Raw genomic sequence first — 27,036 nt, 5'->3', positions numbered from 1 at the left:
TACTATTTTTTCTTAAAAATTAAATTTAAGAAAAATAATTTTTTGTTATTTATTTATTTCATTTCATTTGTTTGTTTATTATTATTATTATTATTATTCGAAATCTAAATTTTCCAACTCCGATTTAATTTCTTCTCCATTATTTCCTTTTTATTTTATTTTTTTTAGAAATTGTTTTATATTTTCGTCTTCCTTTTCATTCATTCCTCTTTCATTCCTGAAACTCTCTCACCGGCAGCGAAGCTTCCGACAGTTTTTTTCTGATTCTGTTTCAAATGTAGAAGGAAGCACTTCCGACCTCCGGCATCCAACAACTTCAACTCACTCCTTCTTCATCTTCTTCTTCTTCTTTGCTTTTTCTCTGTGGAATTTTGTGTTCTTATGTCTTCCGCCTTCAGTCCTTCCCGGAGCCCAGGGAGTTCTCGGCTCCAACACTTGGGACCGGTGTCTGGTGTCTCTCGTTTGAGATCTTCATCGCTCAAGAAGCCTCCTGAACCGCTACGTAGAGCCATCGCTGATTGCCTCTCTTCCTCTGCTGCTAATTCGCATCATGGAGGTCCCTCTGCTTCAGTCGTCGTTGCCGAAGCTTCCAGGACTCTTCGGGTGAGTAATTACGAGGTTTCCTGTGTTCATTTTGTTTGGATCTTGCAATTCTGCTTGGATTACTCCAGAATCCGTCTTTTCGGATTCATTTTTTTTTTTAATTGGAATTTTCCGTTTGTTTGACTTAAGCTGCGGGTTCTGTGGGAATTTCTATGGGTCTAAGGTTCATTTGTTGCCTGGTTGAGGGCTGGGATTTCTAACATTGGCTGGCTTCTTGTGAACGTGAATGGTTGTTTCGTTTTTTCCGATTGAATTGTGTCGATATACATCTTTTTTTTTTTTTTTTTTTTTTTTTTTTTTTTTTTTTTTTTTTNTGTTGTATGATTCGGAATTGGATGTTGGAAGTATCGTCTGTGCTTTTTTTTGTAGATTATTGGTAATGTAAGAATACAACTATAGCGTTCAAGTGGAAGTATAATTATGGCAATTTACTTCTCTTAGGTGAATGCGTTCCCGTTAATCAATTATTTTCAAAGAAATAAATGAAAACTAAAATAGAACGCTCAAATACTCGTGTCGAGTTGAACTATATAAATCTATTCCGTTGGGGTTTATTTGCATCATGGGATAGTTCTCATATTTAATTATTCACCTGTTATAATGAGACGGTATCATCTTCATTCTCAATCATTTGCTTTCTTATTTGTTTAATTGATGTATTTTTATATCTGCACAATGTCGTGCTTTTTCTCTAATAATGGCGTAAAAATTAGAACAGTAATGAATATAAGGATGGTTCGGCAGTACAAAGCTTTCGAATCTAGTTAAGAGGCAAGGTCAGGAGATTAGACTCAATTAAGCTAACGTTACTTAGTATTTTAATAATGCTGTCCAGTTAGGCATGCCCGGAAATTCTTTACTACCAAATTCTTCAATTTATGGAGAAGTGATAAAATCACATGTTGGAAGCTCTCATTTCTGTACCAATAGCTCTTCATCGCAGCATGGTAGCCTGCATCGGACTACCCATTGCTAATCTGTCATTGAATGCACAAATGATTTGCATTGCTCGCATCCTATCTTTTACCGATTTCTTGGATACGCTTGAGTCAAGTAGAGCTAAGGTGTAAAACATTCTTTCTATAAAGATTAGCCATTTCACCTGAGTTGAAAATTGAAATTATTTGAGAATTCATCCAGTCACAACAACCTAAGTATGATATTCCTGCCCCACTTCATTATAAATCAGCTAGCCTCGAGCTTAGTAACAGGTCAGTAATAGCATGGATTCAATCCTCTTTAAAATAAGAGTGGGCCTTCATCCATACAATTCAAAAACATCATAGCTAACAAGTTTAACTATGTACCATCATATGTCTTATTCAATGCTTTTGAAGATTGTTTGGACGTTCAGTATTAGTTTGAACCCAAATAAAGGTGCAGAATATGGAGTAGGTGGTGGTTCATCCTCCCTCCCTTCCACAATAATGGGTTAGATTCTTTAAGTAGGCAGCTCTCTTAAGTTCAGTTCAATACTCGATGATTCTTGACATTTAGAACACTTTTCAGTGTCTACTGTCTTCTGTGAGATTGGAGTAGCTTGTTACTCTAAGGCTCAATTAGTGAAAATTGCATATATATTACCAAGGTATCATCTCATTAGGACTTAATTTTAACATCACAAGTTTTATCAAATGACAGGACTATTTGGCAACACCTGCAACGACAGACCTGGCATATTGTGTGATCTTGGAACACACAATTGCAGAGAGGGAACGAAGGTAACCAAACTTGTTGATCATGTTGGTTTTGAAGAGACTCATGAATTTTTTTTGCATAAGATGGTGAATTCTAATGCTTGCTTTAATTTTTTCACATTCTTTGAAGGAAGATGGTTCTGTACCACATAACATATTCTTTTTATCCTTCTTACTTATCAGCAAATGGTTCATAAAATCTGTATCTTTTTTTTATAAAACCATCTTTTGACAATTACAACTGTTGATAGTAATGCCCCATGACTCAGAGCCAACTTTGAACTATTTCTTAGTGACATTATTGGTTCTATGGATAAAGAGTATAATGATACATGTATACATGTATTTTCAACCTTCTTGTATGAGCGTATGTTGAAACCACGATATGTTCTTACTCAAAATGAGGGAGGGAGAGTTATTTGATTAGCTGAAGGGAAAGAACCCTAAAGATTGCCTCAACCCTAGAGAATCCAAGAGCTATTGTATCTCTCTCATTACAACTAGCTGATACCCAGATCTTTGTGAAGAAGATTTAGTTTAACTGTATTCACTAGAGGGAAAATGTTTTTCATAAAAGAATTAAAGTAGAAGGCAAATCATTTGTATTCTGCTATTATTATTATTTACTCGTCAACAGGAGCAATTATAATATTTGGAAATTCGAGACAGGAAATACTTTTGATTTATGCTTGAATTCTGAGAAGGAATTACATCAATATCCTGTATTCTTGTTTTGAATAATCGTTGGTGCTAATGCTAACTAACGCATTGCACATTTGACTAGTCTCACTGAATAGTTGTAGGTTCCTGTAACCCTTGACATTAGAAATTCGTGTGATATGATATGTTAAGCAGGTGCCTATAAGGATGGAGCTATGACCTCAAAAACATTTGGGTTTGTAAATTATCTTTGATTGTTCACGAACCCATTATCCTATATGCTTGATTACCCGCTAGTAATTGTTGGGTAGAAAAAGTTAAATCCTTATTATTCACGATGTGTTAATTTTTCTTGCATTTCCTGTGTTGTCGTTATACAACTCATTTTTCTTTTTGTGCATCCAGCCCAGCTGTAGTTGCAAGGTCGGTGGCACTTTTGAAACGCTACCTTCTTAGGTATGTTTGTCAAATCATCTTATATTTCTGTTGTACCCATATAATTGTTGAACTGGGTTGAATGTCTTCGTGATGGACTTCATTCTCCTTCAATACGGACCATTCGATCTTTTAGTTCAATATTTACTTCTCATGTCACAGGGGTTGTTCTATTGAACCGGAATACGTTCACTACAGTTACTCACTGTGCACATAATGCAATATAACTTCTATTTAACTCAACTCATCATGTTCTTCTTCTATAACATGAATTTACAACATGAATTTACTTTTTTCTCCACTCCTTTTGATTCCCATGTCACAGGCTATTGATTCCTAATTCAGTGATTGAAGTTCCCTCTTATAAGCTGTTTCTTTCACAGTTAATAGTAGAAGCTCATATTTGGTGCAGGCTTAGTGATTTATTCTTGTAGTTATATGTCATTTATGTCTGTTTTTCACTTGTTAATCAATATTCAGTAAAATTTCTGTCTTTGTCTTTCTAGATATTAAAATTGAAATTTTGCTCTCATTCAGTTCATGTTTGGAGCCGAAGCCTTAAACAAATTATGAACCCCCACCCCCACAGTTGTTTGTCTTTTATAAATCTCGAACAAAAAGGCAAGAGATTGCACAAGGCTTACATTATGATGTCTCTTGCGTACCACATGAATCCAAAAGAAGAGTCCGTCTACCTTTGCACACAAGCCTGAATTTATGGAGTTTAGTTTCGGGCTTGGACATTTTCTGGAGAAGTAAACAGGAAAAAATCAATAAGAATAACAGGAAATTTAGTCTCATATCTGATTTTGTTTGCTTTGTTGGTTCAAAAGTTTTGAAGCTGCCTGTCTCATGGCCTCTTTCTTGGAGCTCTTTTTCATAGTCTTTTTCTGAATTTTATCAATTGGATTGTTTTTATGTCCTTCTTTATCATTTCTTAGTTATACCTTTTCGTTTCTTCTTTAGGCCATTGCTGTATTTTTTTTCTTAGTTTGATCTTGTTTTGTTGCCGTCTTCTCCTTGCCTTCCACGTGGAGTTTGTATTCTTCGATCATTAGTCTCTTTTCATTTTTTTCAATGAAAAATTTCTTTTCTGCTTTCTACTTGACCATAAATTTTTTTTTTCTCTCTCTCTCTCTCTCTCTCTCTGTAAAGATCAAATGATTTTACTGCTCTTGGATGCTCTTTTCTGGAATCCTCACATGCCTTTTCCCGACTACAAATTCGTTAGATGGCTGTTTTTGCTGTTCCCTGATACAACTTTGTGTTATGCTTTGTTTTTGCAGATACAAACCCTCTGAAGAAACATTAATGCAGATAGACCGGTTTTGCTTAAACACGATTGGCGAGTGTAGTTTTAGTCCAAACCGAAGGTCGTCACCATGGACTCATTCTTTAAGTCAAGCATCTGCTGCGACTACAACCCCTTCTACTTTTTCACCATTGCCTGTATCAAGTATTGCCTCTGGAGCACTTCTAAAATCACTGAAATATGTTCGCTCCTTGGTGGCACAACACATACCAAGGAGATCGTTTCAACCAGCTGCTTTTGCTGGTGCACCTTCTATGTCAAGACAGCCGCTTCCTGCACTGTCATCTATGCTGAGTAGATCCTTCAATTCACAATTAAATGCTGCAAGTAGTGGACAATCTGCAGAACATAAAGACTCTACTGTTTTATCCATATCAAATTTATCTAACATTGAAGAAGTTGATGGTATGGTCGATCTTGAATACATTGCACATGATGCACTGAAATGGCGATGGCTTGGGGAACTACGGTCATCTCTTTTGCAAAGAGAGGGGTAATTAACTTTTCTAACAACCTTCATTTTAGTTTTTCCTTTTATGCATGCAGTAGCACAAAGTAGTTTGCTTATTTTGCATTAGTTAAGTTAAATGCTGGCTCTTTTTGATGGTACAGTGATAGTTTTGTTAATACTCAAGACTTGAGAACACGTAATCTTCTAGAGGTAGGTGCAGCAGCACTTTTAGTGGGAGATACAGAAGCCAAAGTGAAGGATCAACCTTGGAAAGCTTTGGGAACAGCTGATATGCCATATGTTGATCAACTATTGCAGCCTTCGCCTGTAGCGACTATAACCAATTCTTCCTCTGCTCGTCTCCACTTGAGGGCTATAACTGCATCAAAGCGCACAAAACCAGACTTGCATCAGATTTGGTACAGCCTTTCATTTACCAATTCTTATCTTCTTTATGCTTGCTAGTCTCTACTTAAAAGATAATCTAGAGAAAGGACTGGCTAAACTTTCTCTCTGCTTCGCCTTTGGGATCTTAGTTTCCTTCCTAATTACTATTTTGTTGCATTTGGGTCCTTGCTGCCATGGCATTTGGCAACAAAAAATTGTGGTATTTAATAGAAATGACATAGTTATTGTGACTAAATGTAATACTAAGGATTTATTGTTAAAATGTTGGGTGAAAAATCTAACTTAGACAAAAAATGGTTATATGGTTAGTAGTTTAGGAACCTAAGATATCATTAACTAAATTATTAGAATATACTGTCTTTTTCACCAAATGATAGGGAACCTGGTAGGGTGATTAATTCAAAGAACCCTGAACAAGTGTTTTGATGAATTTTTTTTACAAACCAAATGTTGGTCTTTGTTGAGATGCAAGAGCTGTGTCCAGAAACTAAATAGTCAGGTGGGGAATTGTCAACCGGAAGGATTTCCATTCTGTGGGTTTTGCTTTCTGTTTTGCTCCATATTAAGGTTGTTGGATGGTATACAATATTGAATAGCAAAGTTGTTAAAAGGAATACAAACTGAAATACTTTAGACTGCCAAACCCCCCATCCCTTACCCAAAAATAAATAAAAAAATAAATAAATAAAATAAAATAAAAAAACAATATATATAAATGTCCTTGTTCTTTCTGAGAAGTCCAGGCTTAGGCTGCATCCATCATTAGGATCTGTAAACAAAAATCAAAATTCATATTTATTAACTTTATATCAGATGTCCAATGATAGCTACCAACCAAATTATTTCTCCAAATCATGCTAAAATAAAGGTTAACTTTTATAAATTTTCTCTTGATGATTTCATAATGTCTTTTAGGGAAGATTCTCCTGGGAGTACATTTCGACCAAAGGCCCGACCACTTTTCCAATATCGTTACTACAGGTACAAAAAATAGATTCTGATATGGAACTCTGTAAGTTCATAACGGATAGATATTGATAAAGCTAGTACTTGTTTATTTCACTTTCTACAGCCACATGGTGTTGTACAGCCACGTGGTGTCAAGTGAAGAGTAATTCCCATTTAAATTATGAAATTGATCATCATAGCTTAAATGGATTTATTAATATATGGGGGTCTCGCTGTTATGAAAAATTACTGGTCTCGTTTTCATGCAATATGGGAAACTTGCATTTTGAATTATTACTTTAAGGTTTTTCCTTTCTGTTGGATACTTAACAACTTATAGGCTTTTCATGCATGATCTATGATGTTATTGAACTGGTAGGCTTGGAGTTATCATATCGTAGTGACCATTTCACACAATTTCTTTTCTTTTTTTGAAGGTATGAATTAAAATGAGACTTTGGCATGTAATATTGATTTAAGATACTGGTTAAATTGAGGCGCTGAGTAAACATGTATGCCCGTAATATTTCTTCTTTTCTTAAGTACAAATTAACATGCGGCCTTGAGATGCAATAAAATAAAAAAATTGTAAGGTAACCTTGCTCTTAAAAAGTTAAAAGACTAGAACTCAACAAGAAGTTTTTATTAATCAAGTTCATAATATCTTGTGGTTGCATCTGTATCTCACAAAATTAACTTCATGCCCATCAGTGAACAGCAGCCTTTGAGACTGAATCCTGCTGAGGTGTGCGAGGTTATTGCTGCAGTTTGCTCTGAAATGTCTTCACCCATCGCTAATCCCCTTACAGTAACTTCTAGGTTAAGTACAAATAGTGGGAAGCCATCGATGGATGTGGCCGTGAGCGTTCTCGTAAAACTCATTATTGACATGTAAGTTTGTCCCTTTAGATGCTTAACTTACACCGATTGTTTCAAATTTCATCTACTATTCATCACTCTCTTTCATTTCAACCTGTTTGCGTTTATGTTTTTGTTACTCTCTCATACAATTACTTGTGTGAGGTTGTTAGGTTTAATGCTTTGGTTGGCTTGTTTCTATGCCCTTTTTTGGGTATATAGCTTGAGAGCAATTATATGCTTTTAGAGGAGCTGACACATTTGAGAGCGAGTTATGGGAGATTTTAGGATTAATGCTTCGCTGTGGGCCTTGGAGACTAACATGTTCGTAATTGTCCACTAAGTTCCATTTTTTTTTTTTTTGGATTAATGTCCTTTCTTGTAGTTATTTGCACTCCTTTTTCTTGGGTTTTTTTCCCCTTGATGAAAGCTTGGTTTCTTATACCTAATTCAATGCACTTGTGTGCAAAACACATTTTGGCATTATGCACCAAACAAACTTGTGTTATAGATGTTAAAATTGAGAACTAGTTGTTCCAAAGTTGATGCTGAAATGCCTTTTTCAACTAGGATAAGCACTCGATATGGTTTACATAAGGATAAACACTTTATGAATGTGATAACTTTTTCGATATCATGCCTCTTTGGGTCTCCTTTCTTAAAGACTTATGTAATTATCTTTTAGTTTTTTTTTCTTTTTTATTTTTCTTCACTGGAGCCCTTTCTTAGGTTAATTGGGCTTTTCTTGGAGTGTTATTTATTCCCTTGTTTCCCTTCATCATTTTTAATGAAATTTGAATTTTTTTAACAAAAAATGGACATCTGAATTTATTTTGCCATCTTTTTTCATTTGTTCTGATCCAAATTCTTAGCTATAGCAATGTGCACCATTTTCTTATATATTGAGACGATGTTATTCAAGATATGAACAATCTGATAGATCGGACTATTATCTGTCTTTGAGGAATGTAATGATAATCTTAATCCAAGTTTATCTGTATTTCGAAGTTCAAGGCTTTGAAAATAATTTTTATTGAGTCGATTGATGTTACAATATATTTTTTCTGGTCTTGATGGATTACTGAATGTATTATGATGTCTTTATTTATTTATTTTGTTCAATGTTTTCTCTATGTCTTTTCTATACTTTCATTTTTTGAATTTTTCATGCATGAATGAAGTTATTCAATAATTTCTCTTACAGGTATGTTTTGGATTCTGGGATTGCTGCACCTCTCACTTTATCCATGCTTGAGGTGATGTTCTGGATTGATTTATCATTCTAAATTATCCCAATAGCATATTTTCCTACGTTTAAGGTTTTTTTAACATTATTATTGTTTTTTTATTTTTCCTTAAAAGGAAATGCTTAGTTCTCCAAGATCAACCTGCAGAGTTCGTGCATTTGATTTAATCTTGAACCTTGGCGTTCATGCTCACTTGTTAGAACCAATCGCACTGGATGACAGTTCTACAATTGAAGAAGAGTATTCTCAAGAATCATATCTTGCGGAAGAAACCCAATTTAATTCACAGGGGAAGAAAAATCCTGATTCTCCTAACAATATCAGTGCAACTTCATCTATTAACAAATTCGAATGTTGGATTCTTAACATCTTGTATGAGATACTGCTTCTTCTTGTCCAAGTATGTATGGTATTTCATTCTTTTGCGAAAATTTTCCTTCTTCTAATCAGTAGTGCTCAGTCAAGAAGTACATAAAATTATTTTTATTTGGAAAATATTGGCAGAGGCTCCAAGAAAAAAAAGTAGGTGCTTTCTCAGATGCAATACTATCCATTCTTTTGGGAAATTTGGCTTGAATGAAAGAAACAGAATTTTTAATGGGGAGAATAGGAGTGCAGACACGTTATGGGAGAAAATGCTTATTGATTCTTCCTTTTGGAGTTCTTTATGTAAACTATTTTTATAATTACAATTTACAATGTCTTCCATTACGGCCAACTCAAGATTATTTTATAACGCCCATGGCCTTTTGTTTCTATGTCTATTTCAATGAAATAATACATAAACATATAAGTTTTTATCATAATGTGTACAACTTATTAAATGAGCTCTACCAAGCTGACCGACAGTTCATGTTGAATTCTTACTCCCATGAATTATCTTGTTAGAAAAATGCATCCTGGTTGTTGCACTACGGTGTTGCATGGGTGATCCATATATGTAGCTTCCTGTTATGGGCTAGAGCACAGCTTGATTGAGATTACATTTTAGCAGATGATTAGTCATGAGTAATTGAATCAGTGACTGAATAAGGTGATCCATATATGTAGCTTCCTGTTATGGGCTAGAGCACAGCTTGATTGAGATTACATTTTAGCAGATGATTAGTCATGAGTAATTGAATCAGTGACTGAATAAGGTGATCCATATATGTAGCTTCCTGTTATGGGCTAGAGCACAGCTTGATTGAGATTACATTTTAGCAGATGATTAGTCATGAGTAATTGAATCAGTGACTGAATAAGGTGATCCATATATGTAGCTTCCTGTTATGGGCTAGAGCACAGCTTGATTGAGATTACATTTTAGCAGATGATTAGTCATGAGTAATTGAATCAGTGACTGAATAAGGTAGGTTATGAACTTAACGTTAACTCAGCTCACGACTTAATTGGCAGGGAATGGTTTGGGCAATTTGTGTGAAGGTTATTTCTTAGAAAGAACTGTGATTGTATGAAGAACACAAATAAGGGATGATACAAAATCTTAATGGAAGATGTGTAACTATAATAGTTCAATGGATGTTTACTATTTTGTCAATTTCTAAAACATCTATTTTATGATTGCAGATTGAAGAGAAGGAAGAATCTGTCTGGACATCTGCTTTGAGCTGTTTACTTTATTTTGTTTGTGACAGAGGCAGACTCAGGAGAAGCCGACTAAAGGGTCTTGACATAAGGGTGAGTTGTTTGTTAACTTGCCTCAAAGNGGGGGGGTGTTGGGGTTACATCTGAATTCCAGAGTCGCTTAAAGATACAAATTGTTATACTATTTGAACAGTAAATATTTTATCTTGGATCTCTATGGTTAATTTTATGTTACCACAAATTCTTTGTTTTTTAATTGTTGTTTTTGTTTGAGTTGGGGGGGTTATATCAAGGAACTCAACCTAACAGATCTGCTAAATGAAGAGCCATATGCAAAAAGACTAAATAAGGCTTCTATGCAATTCATTCCAAATATATTTGTGTGCCCCTTTTCTGTTCTTAACAAAAAGACTTAGCAGATGTGTAGGCCATGTAGTTGTCATGTTATTTGTATCTTCTTTCCTGTGAAAAGTACATTGGTCGCTCCCCCTACTTGTAATAATGCTTTTGTTAATTTGACCTGTTGGCCGTAAGGAAATATTCATTGTAATAATGCTTTTGTTCATTTAGCTGCTTCATCAATAAGAGGGTATGATGCTTTATTCTCTCTTTTTTTTTTTTTTTTTTTTTTTCTCTCTTTCCTTTCAGGTTATTAAGGCATTTCTAGAAACTAGCAGAAGAAATTCTTGGGCTGAAATAGTTCATTGCAGGCTCATTTGCTTGTTAACAAATATGTTTTATCAAGTCCCGGAGGAGTCCACAGATGGTGCTCCAAGCCCTATATTTCTTGTAGATCAGGTGGATCTGGTTGGAGGAACTAAGTTTATTTTCTTTGAGGTATGCTAATTAATCTACAGTTCAGCAGCATGGAGTAATGAGTCCGACTCCGTTGGAAGAACTAAATTTATTATCACGATTACATCCATTTTTGTTCTTGAAGGCTTATAATTTCATACCTGAGAGATATTTCCCATGTTAGATCCTTAAGTTGCTAGTTTTAACTTTCAAGGTTTCATTACCAGTTTGTGGTAAGTTGATTTTTTTTTTCTTAGTTTACTTTGAATTTCTCATGTGATTAAAGTTAAGTTGATTTATATACTAGATCATATATCAATGTTTGAAATGTTCAGAATGATGATAACAGAAAAAAATAATATAATCTATACATCTTACTTTTCTAATATTTTCAGTGCTTCTCTACTGCAGTATTCTCTAGCAAACTCAAGAGAAGAACGGAGAAACCTCTTTCTGGTGCTTTTTGATTATGTTTTGCATCAAATAAATGAATCTTGCATCACAACTGGAGGAATGGAGTATAGTGATGATGAGATACATCCCCTTGCAGCCCTGTTCAGCCTCGCCAATGCACCTGAGGCCTTTTACATCTCAGTTAAGCTTGGAGTGGAAGGTGTTGGAGAGATCTTGAAAGCGTCTATCTCATCGGCATTGTGTAGATATCCTAATAGTGAGCGACTAAATTTGGTACGCACTCATCTAAATTTGTTTTTGTAGGGTATCTACTTGCTTGGTCAAAAAGCAGTTTCAAATGGCGTGGAGTTATGATTTTTTTCTGAAATCGTGGTAGCAGCTTGACATAATATATCCTTGGAAATTTCCAGGCCCCCTCAAATATCTCTCATTCTACGCACAAATCATGGAATTATTTACACTAAATGAATATATTGTATTGAATGTTTATTCTAACCCTTTCTATCTACTTCGTTTTACTTCTAACTCTTCCTGTCAACCCACCACCTATTTATCAACATCGGCCCCCTCTCTCCCTTCTCAATGATATGAGATGGTTGACCATTCATAGTGTGACTGGGATTGTGGATGGGACATTGTAGAAATTTTCGCATCCTCTTTAAGTTATTTATGTTTACAATTATGGTGGGGAGGTGGGTGAAGGTGGAAGCCAAAATCCAAAGGAAGTCTTTATTAACTTTGTTTAGTAGTAACCATTTTGAAAGAAAGGAATCTCTTATATGCAACGTGCACAATTAAGCTAGATTGAACTGCTCAAGTGGCATTTGTGATTATGTGAGGCCTCCTATTGTAAATTCTAGTAGGAGGGTTAAAATGGGAACGTAAGGGACTGAGAGAGTTAGTTAGTGATGCACATTCCTTTTATGTATTAAAGAAGGGAGAAAGGGAGTGTATCGGTTATTTTGAAAGGAGTTACGTCTTGGGAGAGTTCCTGTTCTGTAGGAGGATTTTCACCCCTTTACTCTTTTCTACAAAAATAATACAATCTGATGCCGATGAGATTACTTATGTCTTATTGTTGCCAACAGGATGCCTTCTCGTAAATTTCTTGCCTTTAAGTTGGTATAAATCTATGAAACATTGATACTTTAGTTTAGGTAACTTGTCTATGTTCGACACAGATCGAACTCTTATTAGCATTATAGAAAAATATGTTAGACTCAAGTTGTACAAAGTCAATATAGGATAACATTTGTTAAATATGTATTAAATACTTGTTAAATAAACTGAATAGTCACGTAATAGTATAGGACAAAAATAATAAATTTTGAGAATGAAATAGATTAAACTCGTATTTTTAAGCATATACTATGCATAAACTTAGTGACTTAATTTCCTTGTATAACAATGATATATATTTTAATAAAAATGTCCTGTGTCTATGTCCTAGATTTTTTAAAATGACATGTCATCATATCTTTATTATGTCATATTTATGTCTTGTGTCTGTATCCTGCATGTTAGGTACAAGTTCTTTTTGTAAGACTTTTGAGATGAAATGTATTTTTCTCTCAATTTTATCCAACTTAAACTTGATAATGGTTTTAACTTCTGATTGTTCTTCTTTTGCAGCTCTTGGAGAACGTAATGGAGAAATTTAATACAATAATCAAATCGTTTACACATTTGGACAATGAGTTCTCTTATATGATACAGATAACCAAATCTCTCAAACTTTTTGAAAGCATTCAAGGTTCTTTATTAAGAAATGGTGTTAGCATGAAATCCAAGCTATCATGGGCCACTCTGCATTCCCTGATTCATTCAGAGAGAATTGCTTATCGTCAAAATGGTTATGTCTGGCTAGGGGATCTCCTTTTTGAAGAAATAACTGGTGAAAGGGACGAAAGTATGTGGACAAATGTGAAAAGATTACAGCAGAGAATTGCGTACGCTGGTTTGAATGATTATTCAACAACTTCAGATGTGCCACTTTCAATCTGGCTCATGTGCGGACTTTTGAAGTCAAAACACAACTTCATTAGATGGGGTTTTTTATTTGTTGTAGAAAGACTTCTTATGCGATGCAAATTTTTGTTGCATGAGAATGAATTGCGAAATTCTGGCAGCATCAACATTGGCCAGGCATCAAAAGATAGCCGTCTAGAGAAAGCTAATGCAGTGATAGACATAATGTGCAGTTCTCTTTTTTTGGTTTTTCAGATAAATGAAACTGATCGCACCAATATTTTAAAGGTACCTCTTTAATGATATGAACATATTATCAGCATAAGCTCTCCTTGTTCTACATATTGAAGTCATGGATTGAAAAACTGAAAAACACTAGTCCTTGTTCTCCTTGTATATTCATATGACTTATTGGAAGATCTAGTTAATCTTTTAAATATAATTTTGGATTAGAAAAGTTCTTTGAGGAAACTTTGAACCCACTACATGTTTATTCAGGATTCTTTAATCTTGCGAATGATCTTATTTCTGGTTTTGGTGTTATTTTAGATGTAATATGCTTTTAAAATTTGCAGTTGGATATGTTCTAGTAATCCAAGTTTTTATCTATACCATTTGTGATCCTGTTGGAGCATCAGAAAGTTTAAAAGAAGTGCTATTTCTACTATACAATCTGATGTCTTCTTGATTTTGATATTTCTGATCGTATGACTTTTATATAACATTTCTTGTTTATGTTGCTCATGAATCCTAATATATCCTGGTTTAATGAACTATTTTATGAGCTATGCTCACTGATCGAATCTCCTTCCCACCCTTGTTATCTGGAATTTAATTCGCTGCTATTCCTGAACAGATGTGTGACATACTCTTCTCTCAATTATGCTTGAGAGTACCACAAGTTTCTGACCTATCAATTGGAGATGATATGCCACGTGGCAGAGTTATGGATTACTCAGGTGAAAGTAAAACGATAGGGGTTACTGAATCTGAAGCTAAACTTGAGGAGAAAGGCAGATTTATTAAAACTTATAATAATCCTCTTGATCATGAGACAGCCTCCATGGCTGCATTACTGCTTCAGGGACAGACAATTGTCCCGATGCAGTTGATCTCGCATGTTCCTGCTGCTCTGTTCTACTGGCCATTGATTCAACTTGCTGGAGCAGCAACAGACAACATTGCTTTGGGTGTTGCTGTTGGAAGCCAAGCAAGAGGGAACCACCCAGGTGCCGCCTCTGACATACGGTCTGCACTGCTCTTACTCCTGATTGCTAAGTGCAGTTCTGATTCATCTGCTTTCCAAGAAGTGGATGGGGAACAATTTTTCAGGTGATTCCACATAGTTCTACCTCCCCCCCCCCCTCTCAGACCCTGATATGTTAACTTTGTTGGGGTTTTGCAGAGAGCTTCTAGATGATACGGATTCAAGGGTGGCTTATTACTCTTCAGCGTTTCTTTTGAAGGCAAGGAAATTCCTCTCCACCACGAAAATGTATTTGTATGAAATTTCAAATTTCTTTTTCCTTTCGTAACTGAATGAAATTTTTTTATTTTCAGCGTATGATGACAGAGAAACCTGAAAAGTACCAATACATGCTTCAGAATCTTGTAATTAAAGCTCAGCAGGTGATGTTTTCATATTTGTTGTCAAATACAGATTCTGATTTGGTTAATATATCCTGAACACCATTAATCTATTTGTCTTGGCAATCACATCATCTCTAGTATTGTTACTGGCCATAAACAAAGTTCAGTTTGATTTACCAAATCAGTGAGGGGAAAAAGAGAAGTTGGGGTGTTTATACACTAGACATGCCCTTTGGTCAGCCTTGTTTTAATGGGAAGCAAATAATAATAATGAATTAAAAAGATCAAATAAACCCCGTAATGATTGGTGTACATTGGAAACTCTAGGGATCATATACTTTAAATTTGTTTTCGCATGCACTGAACATTATTACTTGGAGGCTGTGGTGCCTTTTTATAAGCAGATATTTGATTTGGCTGCTGGCTTACTATCTCTTTTTCATGTACGGTTTTTATTTTTAAGAACAAGCAAGGCTTGTATTGAAATAGAAAGAGCATATAAGAAAAAGAGGAGGGAAAGAAGAAACCCAACGGTCACTCTCACAGCTTGGGAGATAGAGGTTTTAGTGATTTACAATAGACTGGCAGTACTCTCTGATAATGAAAGTCCCCAAAGAAATAAAAAGACAAGAAAAAACATTAAAAAGAAGACTAGAGCCCTATTATGCTTCCACGTTTCTTTTTTCTTTTATTTTCTCCCAATGCTAAAAGTTCCTGCTCATCCTAAAATTACAGAAATGATTGATATACAAATTAATTACTTGTTCTAATTTCTTTTCTTTTAATTATAAATGACTAATTTTAAATTCGTTTGAAGTAGTTGATTGATGAATTTTGATCTAACTTTATACTATTAGTTATTTTATAGAAAAGTATAATTTGATTTTAAATAATAAATCAGTGGAAATCTACATCATATTTTATAAAATTCGTTGCGCCCCTTCAGGTCTCTCGCAATATTGCTCGAATAACTTTTAACCGAGATGTTCTCTTCATTTGATTGTTGAGCTCAAATTGCTAACATGCTTGCTTGCTTTCTTCTCCCACCATGCAGAGCAATAATGAGAAGCTATTGGAAAATCCATACCTTCAGATGCGTGGTATACTTAAGCTAGCAAATGATATGGGCATCGAGTTGTGATCTACTTTGATTTTCTAGAAGCATTCTGCTCTTGACATGGATAATTATCACATTCAGCGGTGTGCTCAACAAGTTTTGATACCCATGATGTTCAATCACTCTCTTTATTTCCCATCTCTAGAGCATATGAAGAAACGCACCTGACTAAGTGTACATGAAAGAGCTCGTCTACTCATATGGGAACTTAATTTAGCTCAAGCTAGGTCAATTACTATCCATTGAAAAAGGCGGCAGTGATACAATGGGACGATCTTGTTTATTCATAGTTTTATCTTGCCATTGTACAGTTGGTTCTTGAATTCGGCCATCAACTCTGGTTTTTCTATGCTAAGCACGCACAAAGATGGTGAGCTAATTTGATGACTGGGCCTGTGATTAGCTGTTGTAGAGATTCCTCCCTGAATATGCCAATTAACTCTTCCTTTCAACCATACGTCAAGAAGAAAGCAACTAAGGCATTCGGGAAAACCGTTTGAATTGCTCCATCAATTGATTTGTCTGCCTCATTCTGCCACAAATCATTGGGAATGGAAGTTTTTTCATATTTTCATCAGGTACTACCTATTATCTCTTCAAATTTTAAATACCATCTCCATGCTTCTCTTATGAAGACTGTTTACTTTATGTTGCAACTTGGAATATACTGTGAGAAACCAATCAAATCACCTTAGAGACTTGCATACATTGACTGAATCTGACATTTTGTCAATAGTTCCTGTACTGATACTGTCTTCTTTTTTTTTTTTTTTNAAACAGCTGTATGTTGTGTATAATGTTTTGGGACAGATTGCAAGTGAAACTTGAGAAGATTCATTTCATTTGTACAGAACCACATTACTCCAGCAATCCCTCTGTTTTTCGTCTTCCTGAAGGGGCAGTCCTTTAACCATGTTTTTATCTGTGTTTTTTCAAGTCTGTAAAGTCAGCTTAACTGATTGAGAGAAATTATCATCAAAATATGTATATTCAACATGGCTCAGGAGTCTCATTTTTCAGAGCATTGCAGGTGTCCGATATTTTTAGGACATTCAACTGCCTGCTTGCCTGGTATGGGTTTTTCTGGAAGCTATCTTTGTGATAACCATTATTATTGTTTCAACATTCATCTTTTTTGTGATTCAGTTCTTGGTAATCTGAAATGTTCATTTTTGTTTGTTATATTGATATCTGAAAGTGTATTGTGCAGCTGCTCAAAAATGTCGATTCCCCTTTTGTTTACGTGTAGAAGAAGATGAATGTTTATAGTTTAGTAATTTAGGCTCCATTCATGTACCAAGAAATGAAAGAATTCATGACCATTTTGCTTAAAATCGTAATTTTTGCCAATTGATACAATGATTAATGATTTTGGGTGCACTTTAACTATCCCTATAATTCAAGGGTGATTTGTGTAGTTTACAATGAAAAACAAAGTTAAAATTAAATCAACTAAATTGAATTGAACGAGTTAGCTTTAAAATAAACCATTAATTTTGAAGAATATAGTAAATTAGAATAATATCCTCGTTTTAATCTTGAGTACAAAAATCAATTCTGGTCTTTAAATTTCCAAATGCCTGTTAAGAGATGACAACTTTATGCTATTAAGATTATGATTTTAATAAACACAAAACAAAATGGTTCTCTTTTGTTCATGCTTCTAAATTTTACTTATCTATTTATATCGAAGTCATGACAACGACTGAAATAATATTTATTTGTCTAATAATTAGTGTCAAAATGTAATATTTATTTGTCTAATAATTAGTGTCAAAATGGTTTACTCTTCTTAGTTCATGCGGAGGAATGAGTCATCCATAGATACAAAATTATAAGATCAAGTGGTTGTAATATTTTCTATTAATTTTTTTAATAAAATTTAAAAATATATTCACATCATGTATTTTTTCTTTAAAAATTATTATTATTTGATTAATTTAACTAAAATAAACTTTAAAACGGCGCAGATATCAATTTTAAGTTTTATTAAAAGTATATAAATTAAATTTAAAAGGTAAGATAAAATTAAATAATGTTAAAAGAAAAAAACAGCACAAACTAAAAGTTCGTTATGGGTAAATTCATTTTTTTTAGAGAATAAAAGTGCTTATATTTTGTTTGTTTCTTATTGTCACTAAATTAATGAAAATAAACAAATAAATAAATAATCAACAAAGCAATTATCGAGTGTAGTAGAGTATAGGCTAAGAAACAGTGAGCCCATTTCGTGAAAGCAAAAGCGCTTTCGTATACACGCGTCTTGCCGCAATCGATCGGTCCTAATCGGCCAATCTCCGCGCGAAATTATAGTATCTGTTTTCATTTCTCTCCCTCTCTCTTCTTTCTCTCTCTTCCCTCTCCCCGTTCGATGTCGCCGACGATTTGCTAAGCTTCGTCAAGGTAATCTCCTTCTCTGTCTTCTGCTTTCTCCTCTCTGCGTTCGATCTTTTGACAGAGTTGTCGTTTCATTTCATAGAGGAAGTCATTTTTTGTGTTTGTCCCTTTTTCCAGGTCGCAGAAGGGAATCGAATTTCGTTGAAGGATACTGGAAACCGATGGCTGCACCACCGGCAAGGGCTCGTGCTGATTACGATTACCTCATTAAGCTTTTGCTTATTGGCGATAGCGGTATGTTTCCAACCCTTGGTTTTTTGTTTTTTGAGTTTTGAATTCTTTTTATGTTTGGGTGTCGAGGAAATGATGGGAATGGAAATGGGTGGTGCTGTTAGAGATCTGATGGAATGGGTTATGTGTAGCGTGGTGTGGATTTGTTTGCATCAACATGATTTCGGGTTTTCTCGTTTTGGTGAGACTAAATTTATTGCATTTTCTCAATTTGTGTTTGGACCTTTTGATTTGAAAATGGTTGATTCTCGTCGATCGCTCCCTCTATTTGGGACTCTTTTGGGCTCAAGTTTGGCATTCTCGACATGCTGTGTTCTATATTTCATGTTCTGGTGGTATGCGCCATGGTTCTGTGTGCAACAACGTCGTAAGACCTGGTAAAAGGGACCGTGATCTTTTGACGCCCAACGGAGAGAACAGTTTATTTCTCAATTTAAGAAGGCTGGCCGTTGGGATTACTTTTCGAGAACATTAATTTAATTATTGAGTGTTATGCTTAAATGTCTGTTGGAATCGAGGTGAAATTATTGAGTGTTATGCTTAAATGGGCGTCAGATTTGTGAGCCTAACCATTTTGCATTTCAATAGCCTTCTTGTAAGCTTTTTCCATTTCGATTATTTTGCAGGTGTGGGAAAGAGTTGTCTGCTTCTGCGTTTTTCTGATGGTTCTTTCACAACCAGTTTTATCACCACAATTGGGTTTGTAGCCTGTGTTCCCTTGAAGCTTGCATGTTGAAACGTCTTAGTGCTGTATCAATTTGAAAACATTCATAAAGTTTAGCAATGTAAATAGATTTGTGGTTGGGATTATTAGCTGAAATGAGGGACAAGAGTGGTTTGGAAGGATTGTCAGTTTATCAGATAGCTGGTTTGACATTTTCATGTACTGGTGTGTATGATATTAATAGTTCTGCCCGAAAAACTCTATGTTTTCCAAGTACGTGTATTGTTTCATTTTTTTTTTCTCAATGAAAGTATAGAATTTCATTTTAAAAAAATGTAGTTTGGAACGTTTCTGTAATCTCAGATAATATGCATCTTATGGCAGTATTGATTTTAAGATACGAACCATTGAGCTTGATGGGAAGAGAATCAAATTGCAAATCTGGGATACAGCTGGTCAGGAACGTTTCCGGACTATCACAACAGGTATGTATCTAATATTTGGTTTTATTTCTTCTATGTACTGTACTAGAACAGATGCTTCCTCTATGAAAGATGGGCATCTAACTGTATGATCAAAATGTTTTGGAATAAAGCTTGAAGGTGACGGCTAGAAATTTAAATATACATATAGTTCTATTCATTTAGGTATGTTAGCTTATGATGTTTATTTTGACATCAACCGTTCAATTCTTTCAATTTAGTAATGAAAAGGATTAGAACTGAATATCAAGGTCGAACGTGAGAATGAGTGCTTCTAATTGTTGTCATGTGATTTGTTGAGAGAAGCGGTGGTGAAGTAACTTTCTTCTCCAACTCCCTAAAACAATTTTTTATTCCAATGGCAGTGAAGTGAAAGACTCTATCATGTCACTAATTTTGAGATTGTAGTTTGAACCTTTGGTGTAATTTTGTTTGTCACCCTGTAGCTTACTATCGAGGAGCCATGGGAATTTTGCTGGTTTATGATGTCACTGACGAGTCATCTTTCAACAGTGAGTTATTTCATTGCCTATTTATGATTAGTTGATTTGCATTACCTCCGCTCATCTTTTATATGTAATATCAAATGTTTGACCTTGATGGGCTTATTGTTCATTCTATCTACCGTTTCATTCAAGATTTTCTAACTTAGAGCTTTAGTTAGGGGAATGAGTGGGTCGAATATTTTTTTGTCCCTGATGTCAAATTAGCCTATAGTTTAAGAAAAATGACTCTTTGAACTAAAATAACCAGCCATCAAATGGATCAAAATTGGAATGAACTAACCACAACTGACGACTATTAAAACCGAACCAACCAACTGGTTGGATATTTTGAGGTGTTTTTGGCTTTTTGGGTTTGAGTCGTACCCTTATGGTCTCTAATCATTTCTACTGTTTTCTTATTTCCATCTATTACGAAGTCTATTCTTTTCTTATTCAGACATTAGGAATTGGATTCGCAATATTGAACAGCATGCATCTGATAATGTGAACAAGATACTGGTAGGAAATAAGGCTGATATGGATGAAAGTAAAAGGGTAAGCATATTATATTGCTCAATTACCCTCAACCTTTTATCTTTCTTATTGCTTGGCACCAAAGAATTACAGGTTCAAGAATCTAGAATGCAACTCCACTTTAAAGCTCATACTTAGCTTCAAATGTCACAAAATAGGAATTAGTTTTAATATTTCAAGTTGATGTTATCCTGTGTTTACCTTGTGTGTGTCTTTCTTTTATTTTGTCGCAGGCTGTGCCTACTTCTAAGGGTCAAGCTCTTGCTGATGAATATGGAATCAAATTCTTTGAAACCGTAAGTTAGAAATGATTCAAGATCGCATAAAGTTGGAATCTTTGTAGGATTTATTTATTTGTACTTAGTTCTTGCATTTTAACATAATCCGCAGAGTGCAAAGACAAACATGAATGTCGAGGAGGTTTTCTTTTCAATTGCCAGGGACATTAAGCAAAGGCTTTCAGACACTGATTCCAAGTCAGAGGTATTTACTTCGTTGTCTTCAATCCTGGATTGCTTTGAATTTTCTTTAGCCTTGTAGGAAGAAATTGCTGTCACCAATAAAATCCTTAACGTGGATGAGATCTGTTTGTAATCCAGCCTCAAACAATCAAAATAAACAAGCCAGACGCAGGTGGTGGCGATGGTCAAGCCGCTCAAAAGTCAACTTGCTGTGGCTCGTAAAATGGTAGTAGAAGATCAAACCAATTGAAAGAGCGAAGACGCTCTTCATTTCGTGGTGGTGCCTTCTGGGAACAAAATCAAAGCCTCTGGTGAGACTACTGTGGTGGGGCTTTTGTTCATCCATGCTTATGTGTTTGATTGTTTCTTTTTGTTCCTCTACTTTGGCAGAAGACAGTCTGATTTTCCATTTTCTTATTTTTTTTTATATATTGGAGGTTGGGATTTAGGACTCTTCTATTATTTTACGTTACGTGTTGTTGGTGTAGATAGATAATCAAGATTCTTGAAGCATTTTCTTTCTTTAGGAGCAGGGAAGAATGATGGTCTCTGCTGCATCAGTTGTTCTGTAATTGGGATTATAAGACCCTTTCTTAACGCCCAACTCTAATTGGAATTATTGAATGTTGTTAACTCTTGGACGATGCTAAATCCATGCAATTAATTTCCTTGGCTTGTTGGATTATTTTGTGATTTTATTTTTTTATTCCTTAGATCATGCATATTATACTCAGGTCTCTGTGATGGTTTAGTAACACTTCTAGTTTTTTCACTAATGAAATTGAGAAAGAAATTGAAAGAAATTTTTTTTAGTATGCATATTGATTTCTTGTGGCCTATGATTTTTGTCTTCAATTTTTGAGGGCAAGCTATTCTTAAAGCTGCTCAGGATTAGATTATTGGAAGATAAATAAGATAGAAACATTCGGTATCTAGACTGGACGTCACATGACATGCAGGTTATCGGAGACGATAAAGTATCATAGGTTTATCTTCAAACAAATTAAATAGTAAGATGGGTAAATGATAATAGATAAGCAAGTCAGCAGTATCTGAATCTTCATAATCTGGAAATAATTGGTACGAAGGAAAGAAATGACTGACTTGAAAACATACACCGACATAACGTAATGGCTCACATTCCATCTCCTGGTGATACTTCATCTAAAGTGTAGAACATTGTTGCGCTTTGTTTCAAGACAATGATATGTTGGTTTGATCATCATGGCAGCTGCAGCAGTTCAACAAATCAAATGTTATTGACAAAATGATCAAATCAATAGATAAGCAAGTTACTTCAAGAAGATTCAAGCTCAAGCTCAAGCTCTAATAAGAATTTTTGTTCTTATTTCCAGTCAAAAAGCCAGAAAAGTTTATCAACCACAACAACGAATACCAACCTTTGGGAGTTCCCTTTCCTAGTTGCTTCTTTTCAACTTGTCCAGTAAGAATTTCACTCCCTCTCGCAACGTTGCTTTCCTGTCCTCTTGGTAGTTCCATAGCTCCGATACTATATACCTTCCACTTGGATTATATTCATTTATCTCCCTTAAAGCTGCTGTCACAGCCTTGAACACTTCCTCCCCCCACTCATTTTTCAGATCTTGCAGTTTCTCATCTTCATCATCCAAAACTTCAATTTCCTAAATCATCACCATAAGAGTTAAATATAAATATCTAAAGGGCCTTCAGGTAACGAAAACTTATGTAGCTCGAGAATGCCTCTAAAATTCAAAAGAGTATGAATCGTCCCAGTGAGCCAAAAATAAAAATACAAACTCAAGAATGTTTACGAACAAGAAACAATTTAGTAATGGGGCAAGAAACTTGAAGTTCTTAAACATAATCTCATCTTCTAAAGACAAAAAATGCCAACATTTCTTAGTTGCAAGAAGCTAAACTGATGAAAGGAGGTAGCAAAAGAATTACCTTTCCTTCCTCGTTATCCCTTCCTTCTTCCTTAATTACTTTGAAAGGATGCCAATCTGGGTCCTTGAGATATTCTGCCCATAATGAGCACAACTCTGAAGCTCTTTCATCTGCTTCATCCTCATTATATCTTTTCTTCGCTGCTTCATGGAATGGTTTTGTATCTAGTTCACCCATTCTCTTAACACGCAAGTGGGAACGACCAGGCAAATCTTTAAAAGCCTAAGAAATGAGAGAATTAAACAGTATGAGTTTGTTTTAGACTAGAACAAAATCTTGAATTTTTATCTTGTTTAAATGACTAAGAAAGTTATTTGCAATAAAAAAATATTCTTACATTCACTATCTCTTTACGGGCTTCTTGGAGTTCGTCGTTACTCTTGCGCTGCTTTACTATCAATGTTTGGTTAAGTTCATCAAGAGCTTCAAGATCTCCTTCCTTTTCACTCAAACTTTTTAGTATTGTCTCTGCCTTCTGGAGGACTTCCACATCCTCATCATCTCCCATGTGCTTCATAACATTCAACGACCCACGTAGACGCTCAATTTCCAACTCTAATGCTTGCTTGGTATCCAGTTGCTTTTCCAGTCGGATTATTCTATTATGGAGGTCCTCCTTTTGTTTCTGAATCATTAGAAATCACAAATAAGTACACCCTGCTCTCAAGATTTGATAAAGAAATATTTGGATAATTAATAAAGCAGATGTGCCAACAAACCTTCTGATCATCTGCCAGCTTCATAAAATCTTCATCAGCCTTCTGTTGCTCTAACTCAGCCAATTGAAGAGAACTATTTCTCACCTCATACTGACAGGCAAAAAAGAATATAAATCAAATGAACCTAAATTTACGTTGTTTGCATCTGATTCGTGAGTTTGTGATTTCTGAGTAAGCATGTAGCACAAGAGAGGGGCATTAGATGCCTAAAAGCATATGACCCAAGAGATTAGCAGACTTGTGGCCTAGAATAAGAAAAACCTACCTACCAAATTTCAAACTCCAAACGATACAAATCCAACTCGTGAGCCAAATGCCTTTAAAGGTCGAAGAGGTGAAGAAAGAAGTAAGAGCAAGGAAAAAACCCAGTTGAAATATTTCCACGAAGATTTAAGTGCAACACATCCCAAAATGCTAAAGACTATAGTGTGCAACAAAGATTATGCCTTACAACTTTGTTTTACTATAGTGTGATTGAAAACAATTCTTAAAAAAATAAACTTGCAAACAATAAAAGAAAAAGGTGACAGGTATTGATCTTTTTTTTAAAAAAAAATGCTGTTTTGAAAACCAAAGTTCAAGTGAAGTCGAATGCAACTTATCTTTTCGTAATTTCAGCATCTCTTAATTCCTGGGAAAGAAGAAAAGAAAAGTGTACCTTCTCAATTTCTTCAGCCAAATACTTGCTCTCATGTTCATTTTGTGCTTCACGCATCTCCAGTTCTCTTCCTCTTAACTCGAACTCTTTTTTCTGAGATTCTAGTTGCAACTTTAGTTTTTCATGATCACTGAAGATCTTCTTAAGGTGATCCCTTGCACCCAATTGAATTTTTTTTATCTCTGTAGATGTGACAAACCTTATATGAATTTATCGATACAACATGAAAGTCCATGAAAGAAAAAGTAATCTGCAATGACATGGAACAGATTTCCTGGTTTTGAAGTGCAAGAAAGAAAATTTTCAAGCTCTATATAAGAAACCTTCGTTATAAGCTTGAAGTAATTTATCTCTCTCCACCATCAAATTGTTAAGAGTGGTGGCAGTTTCACTACATCTTTCCTCCATCTCTCTCAAATGTTTGTTCTTGAGCTCGATGATACTTGTAAGATTGGACACAAGTCTATCCTGCTTCCGTGCTTCCTCCTCAATAATTTCAGATACGGTCTTCAGGTCTCCAATCTTGCGCAAATGTTCCCCGATTATATTACTCGAGTTGTAATCATCAGCACGAGCAACCCAGGCATAAACTCCTAGTTTCTCAGTACCATTAGCCAGCCAATCCTTTTTTCCATGGTGATCTGCCTCATAAGCCCTCTCAAAAGAAATAGCATTATGCAAACCGGGCCAATCTTTATTAAATTCCACGATAGCACAACCGGAGTGACCCCGGTAATTCCACAAGGGAGTAACTCTTGTGGGATTAAATCCTCTTTCTTTCAACTCATCCCTAAACTTTGATCCACTCTCTCCCACATATCGCCCATCATCTGTACGCCTAGTCGGAATGTTTACCACAATTCCTCTCCATGGCCACACAAACTTTTCATCGTGATCGCAATCCATAACAGGATCATTATTGCTTGCAGGTTTTGATGGACCAACAGCATCAGCTAGATCTTTTTCCAAATATTTCACTAAAGCTAAATGATTAGCTTTTTCTTTGGCACTCCGTTTATTTGAAGGGCTGTTGCCTACCCCAGAAGCATGCTGCAGGAGATCCTTATATAAGAAATCCCTCTTTCTTTTTCTCGAGCAGTAGGGGCAAGTAAATGTCTCATGCGAGAGTTTTACAATGCGTTTTCCATTTTTAAGTTCTTCATAGGACTTGCTCTCCCGCTCATCCAATTCAGATTCACTGATATCAGTGTCCACATCAGAATCGTCAGATGAGGAACTTCCCATAAAACTAGATGTAGAGCACCTAGAGAAGAATACCTCAAGTTAGATTCATATTTATATGTAATTGATGCTTTACAGATTATAGGATTCAAGTGTCCAGCACCAACCCCTAACACAACGAAAGCCATCCTAAAACCCATAGATAAGTAATGAAATCTAACAAACAGCTGCTCAAAAATCCGTAGCTCCTTAACTAAGCCTACACTTCCACATGAAAGGAGGAAAAGAAAACCCATGAATAACATCTAAACATGCACAGTAGAGTCCGATCAGTCAAAAAGAACAAGAACGATGAATTCCAAGCCAAATGTCAAACATCGGAGTACACAAGAATCGCAAGGCCTCAGCTCAAAAGAGAAATGCAATGCAGTTGAATTCATGCAACAGAACCAAAATCATGCATGAAATGATCCAGATAAATCTGGACTACCCCAATTCAAACGGAAAAGAACACCGGTACGAAGCAAAAACACAACATAGATCACCTGACAAGAATCGCAGAATCCAAAGGCGTCTGATGAGAGAAAGGGGAAGTGAATTCACGAATTGAGAGCAAATCAAAGACTCAGGGTTGGAGTGAGGACCGAGTCTGTTCTCGACAATGGAAAAGTGAGTCGCCGTGGAAATGCGAGAAAGTCGAATTGGGGCCTGCGCTGGGTACGCTCGCTAAGGCTCAGACCAAAACCTGACGAAAATCGTAGCGCGTGTGAGCGCGTTGATGGAATCATTAGAGGCTCATGCACTCCGAAAGCGTTGATCTCCATGGCTGAAGCTTGTGAGCTTCACCAACAAATTTAGCTTATTGACTTCTGAGCCTCCCCAAGTGGCGGCGAGCCATGCTTAGGATTTGGCGCCTCCTAATATTATGCAATTTAATAATTTCAATAATTCTCTCTTAATTACTGCTTAAATATTTCTTCACATTATCTATATTTTAATTTAATAAAAGTGTATTGTTTTTCATATATTGGATATTTCTCAAATTAAATAAATTTCTTTTAAAATATTTTTTATAAAAAAAATTTATAACTCAATTAATTAAAATATTTATTTTTAAAAAAATATAATCCACCTCTAACAGATATTGGATAATCCACCATTTAGGCCCAGTATCCTTGCTGGCACAGGGCTGATGTCTGACCTT

The 27,036-nt window shown here is 35.3% G+C and overlaps 3 protein-coding genes across 6 annotated transcripts; 2 read left to right on the top strand and 1 right to left on the bottom strand.

Annotated features, from left to right (window-relative positions):
• The first annotated feature begins 177 nt into the window (after positions 1 to 177).
• On the top strand, positions 178 to 17,278 carry LOC111794351. 3 transcript variants are annotated; one of them, XM_023676322.1, is made up of 19 exons: positions 178 to 603; positions 2,245 to 2,324; positions 3,366 to 3,416; positions 4,682 to 5,200; positions 5,320 to 5,577; positions 6,482 to 6,547; positions 7,226 to 7,405; positions 8,577 to 8,628; positions 8,735 to 9,019; positions 10,189 to 10,299; positions 10,855 to 11,043; positions 11,413 to 11,688; positions 13,048 to 13,671; positions 14,240 to 14,715; positions 14,789 to 14,849; positions 14,944 to 15,012; positions 16,028 to 16,317; positions 16,402 to 16,668; positions 16,871 to 17,278. In XM_023676322.1, exons 1-17 carry the CDS (start codon positions 382 to 384, stop codon positions 16,112 to 16,114), a joined length of 3,606 nt encoding a protein of 1,201 aa, XP_023532090.1. In that variant the 5' UTR covers positions 178 to 381; the 3' UTR covers positions 16,115 to 16,317; positions 16,402 to 16,668; positions 16,871 to 17,278. The 3 variants fall into 3 exon arrangements, with proteins under 3 accessions (XP_023532090.1, XP_023532081.1, XP_023532094.1); XM_023676313.1 differs by having other exon boundaries at positions 16,028 to 16,668; XM_023676326.1 differs by lacking the exon at positions 2,245 to 2,324 and having other exon boundaries at positions 406 to 603; positions 16,028 to 16,668.
• LOC111794366 (ras-related protein RABE1c-like) lies at positions 4,524 to 22,029 on the top strand. Its single transcript, XM_023676338.1, has 10 exons — positions 4,524 to 4,534; positions 18,420 to 18,493; positions 18,605 to 18,721; positions 19,345 to 19,417; positions 19,767 to 19,867; positions 20,311 to 20,376; positions 20,807 to 20,904; positions 21,117 to 21,179; positions 21,274 to 21,366; positions 21,483 to 22,029. The coding sequence occupies exons 3-10, from the start codon at positions 18,649 to 18,651 to the stop codon at positions 21,564 to 21,566; spliced, it is 651 nt and encodes a 216-aa protein (XP_023532106.1). The 5' UTR covers positions 4,524 to 4,534; positions 18,420 to 18,493; positions 18,605 to 18,648; the 3' UTR covers positions 21,567 to 22,029.
• A 228-nt stretch (positions 22,030 to 22,257) lies between these two features.
• LOC111811671 (protein INVOLVED IN DE NOVO 2-like) lies at positions 22,258 to 26,744 on the bottom strand. 2 transcript variants are annotated; one of them, XM_023698675.1, is made up of 8 exons: positions 26,378 to 26,744; positions 24,974 to 25,914; positions 24,651 to 24,832; positions 23,993 to 24,082; positions 23,611 to 23,898; positions 23,274 to 23,495; positions 22,745 to 22,987; positions 22,276 to 22,575 (listed from the first exon to the last, which is right to left on the bottom strand). In XM_023698675.1, exons 2-7 carry the CDS (start codon positions 25,893 to 25,895, stop codon positions 22,763 to 22,765), a joined length of 1,929 nt encoding a protein of 642 aa, XP_023554443.1. In that variant the 5' UTR covers positions 25,896 to 25,914; positions 26,378 to 26,744; the 3' UTR covers positions 22,276 to 22,575; positions 22,745 to 22,762. The 2 variants fall into 2 exon arrangements, with proteins under 2 accessions (XP_023554436.1, XP_023554443.1); XM_023698668.1 differs by lacking the exon at positions 26,378 to 26,744 and having other exon boundaries at positions 22,258 to 22,575.
• Between the last annotated feature and the right edge of the window lie 292 nt (positions 26,745 to 27,036).

This window comes from Cucurbita pepo, chromosome LG01, assembly GCF_002806865.2.
Source record: "Cucurbita pepo subsp. pepo cultivar mu-cu-16 chromosome LG01, ASM280686v2, whole genome shotgun sequence".
In the NCBI taxonomy this organism is placed as follows: Eukaryota; Viridiplantae; Streptophyta; class Magnoliopsida; order Cucurbitales; family Cucurbitaceae; genus Cucurbita; species Cucurbita pepo.
This window is presented reverse-complemented; position numbering and strand designations above follow the sequence as displayed.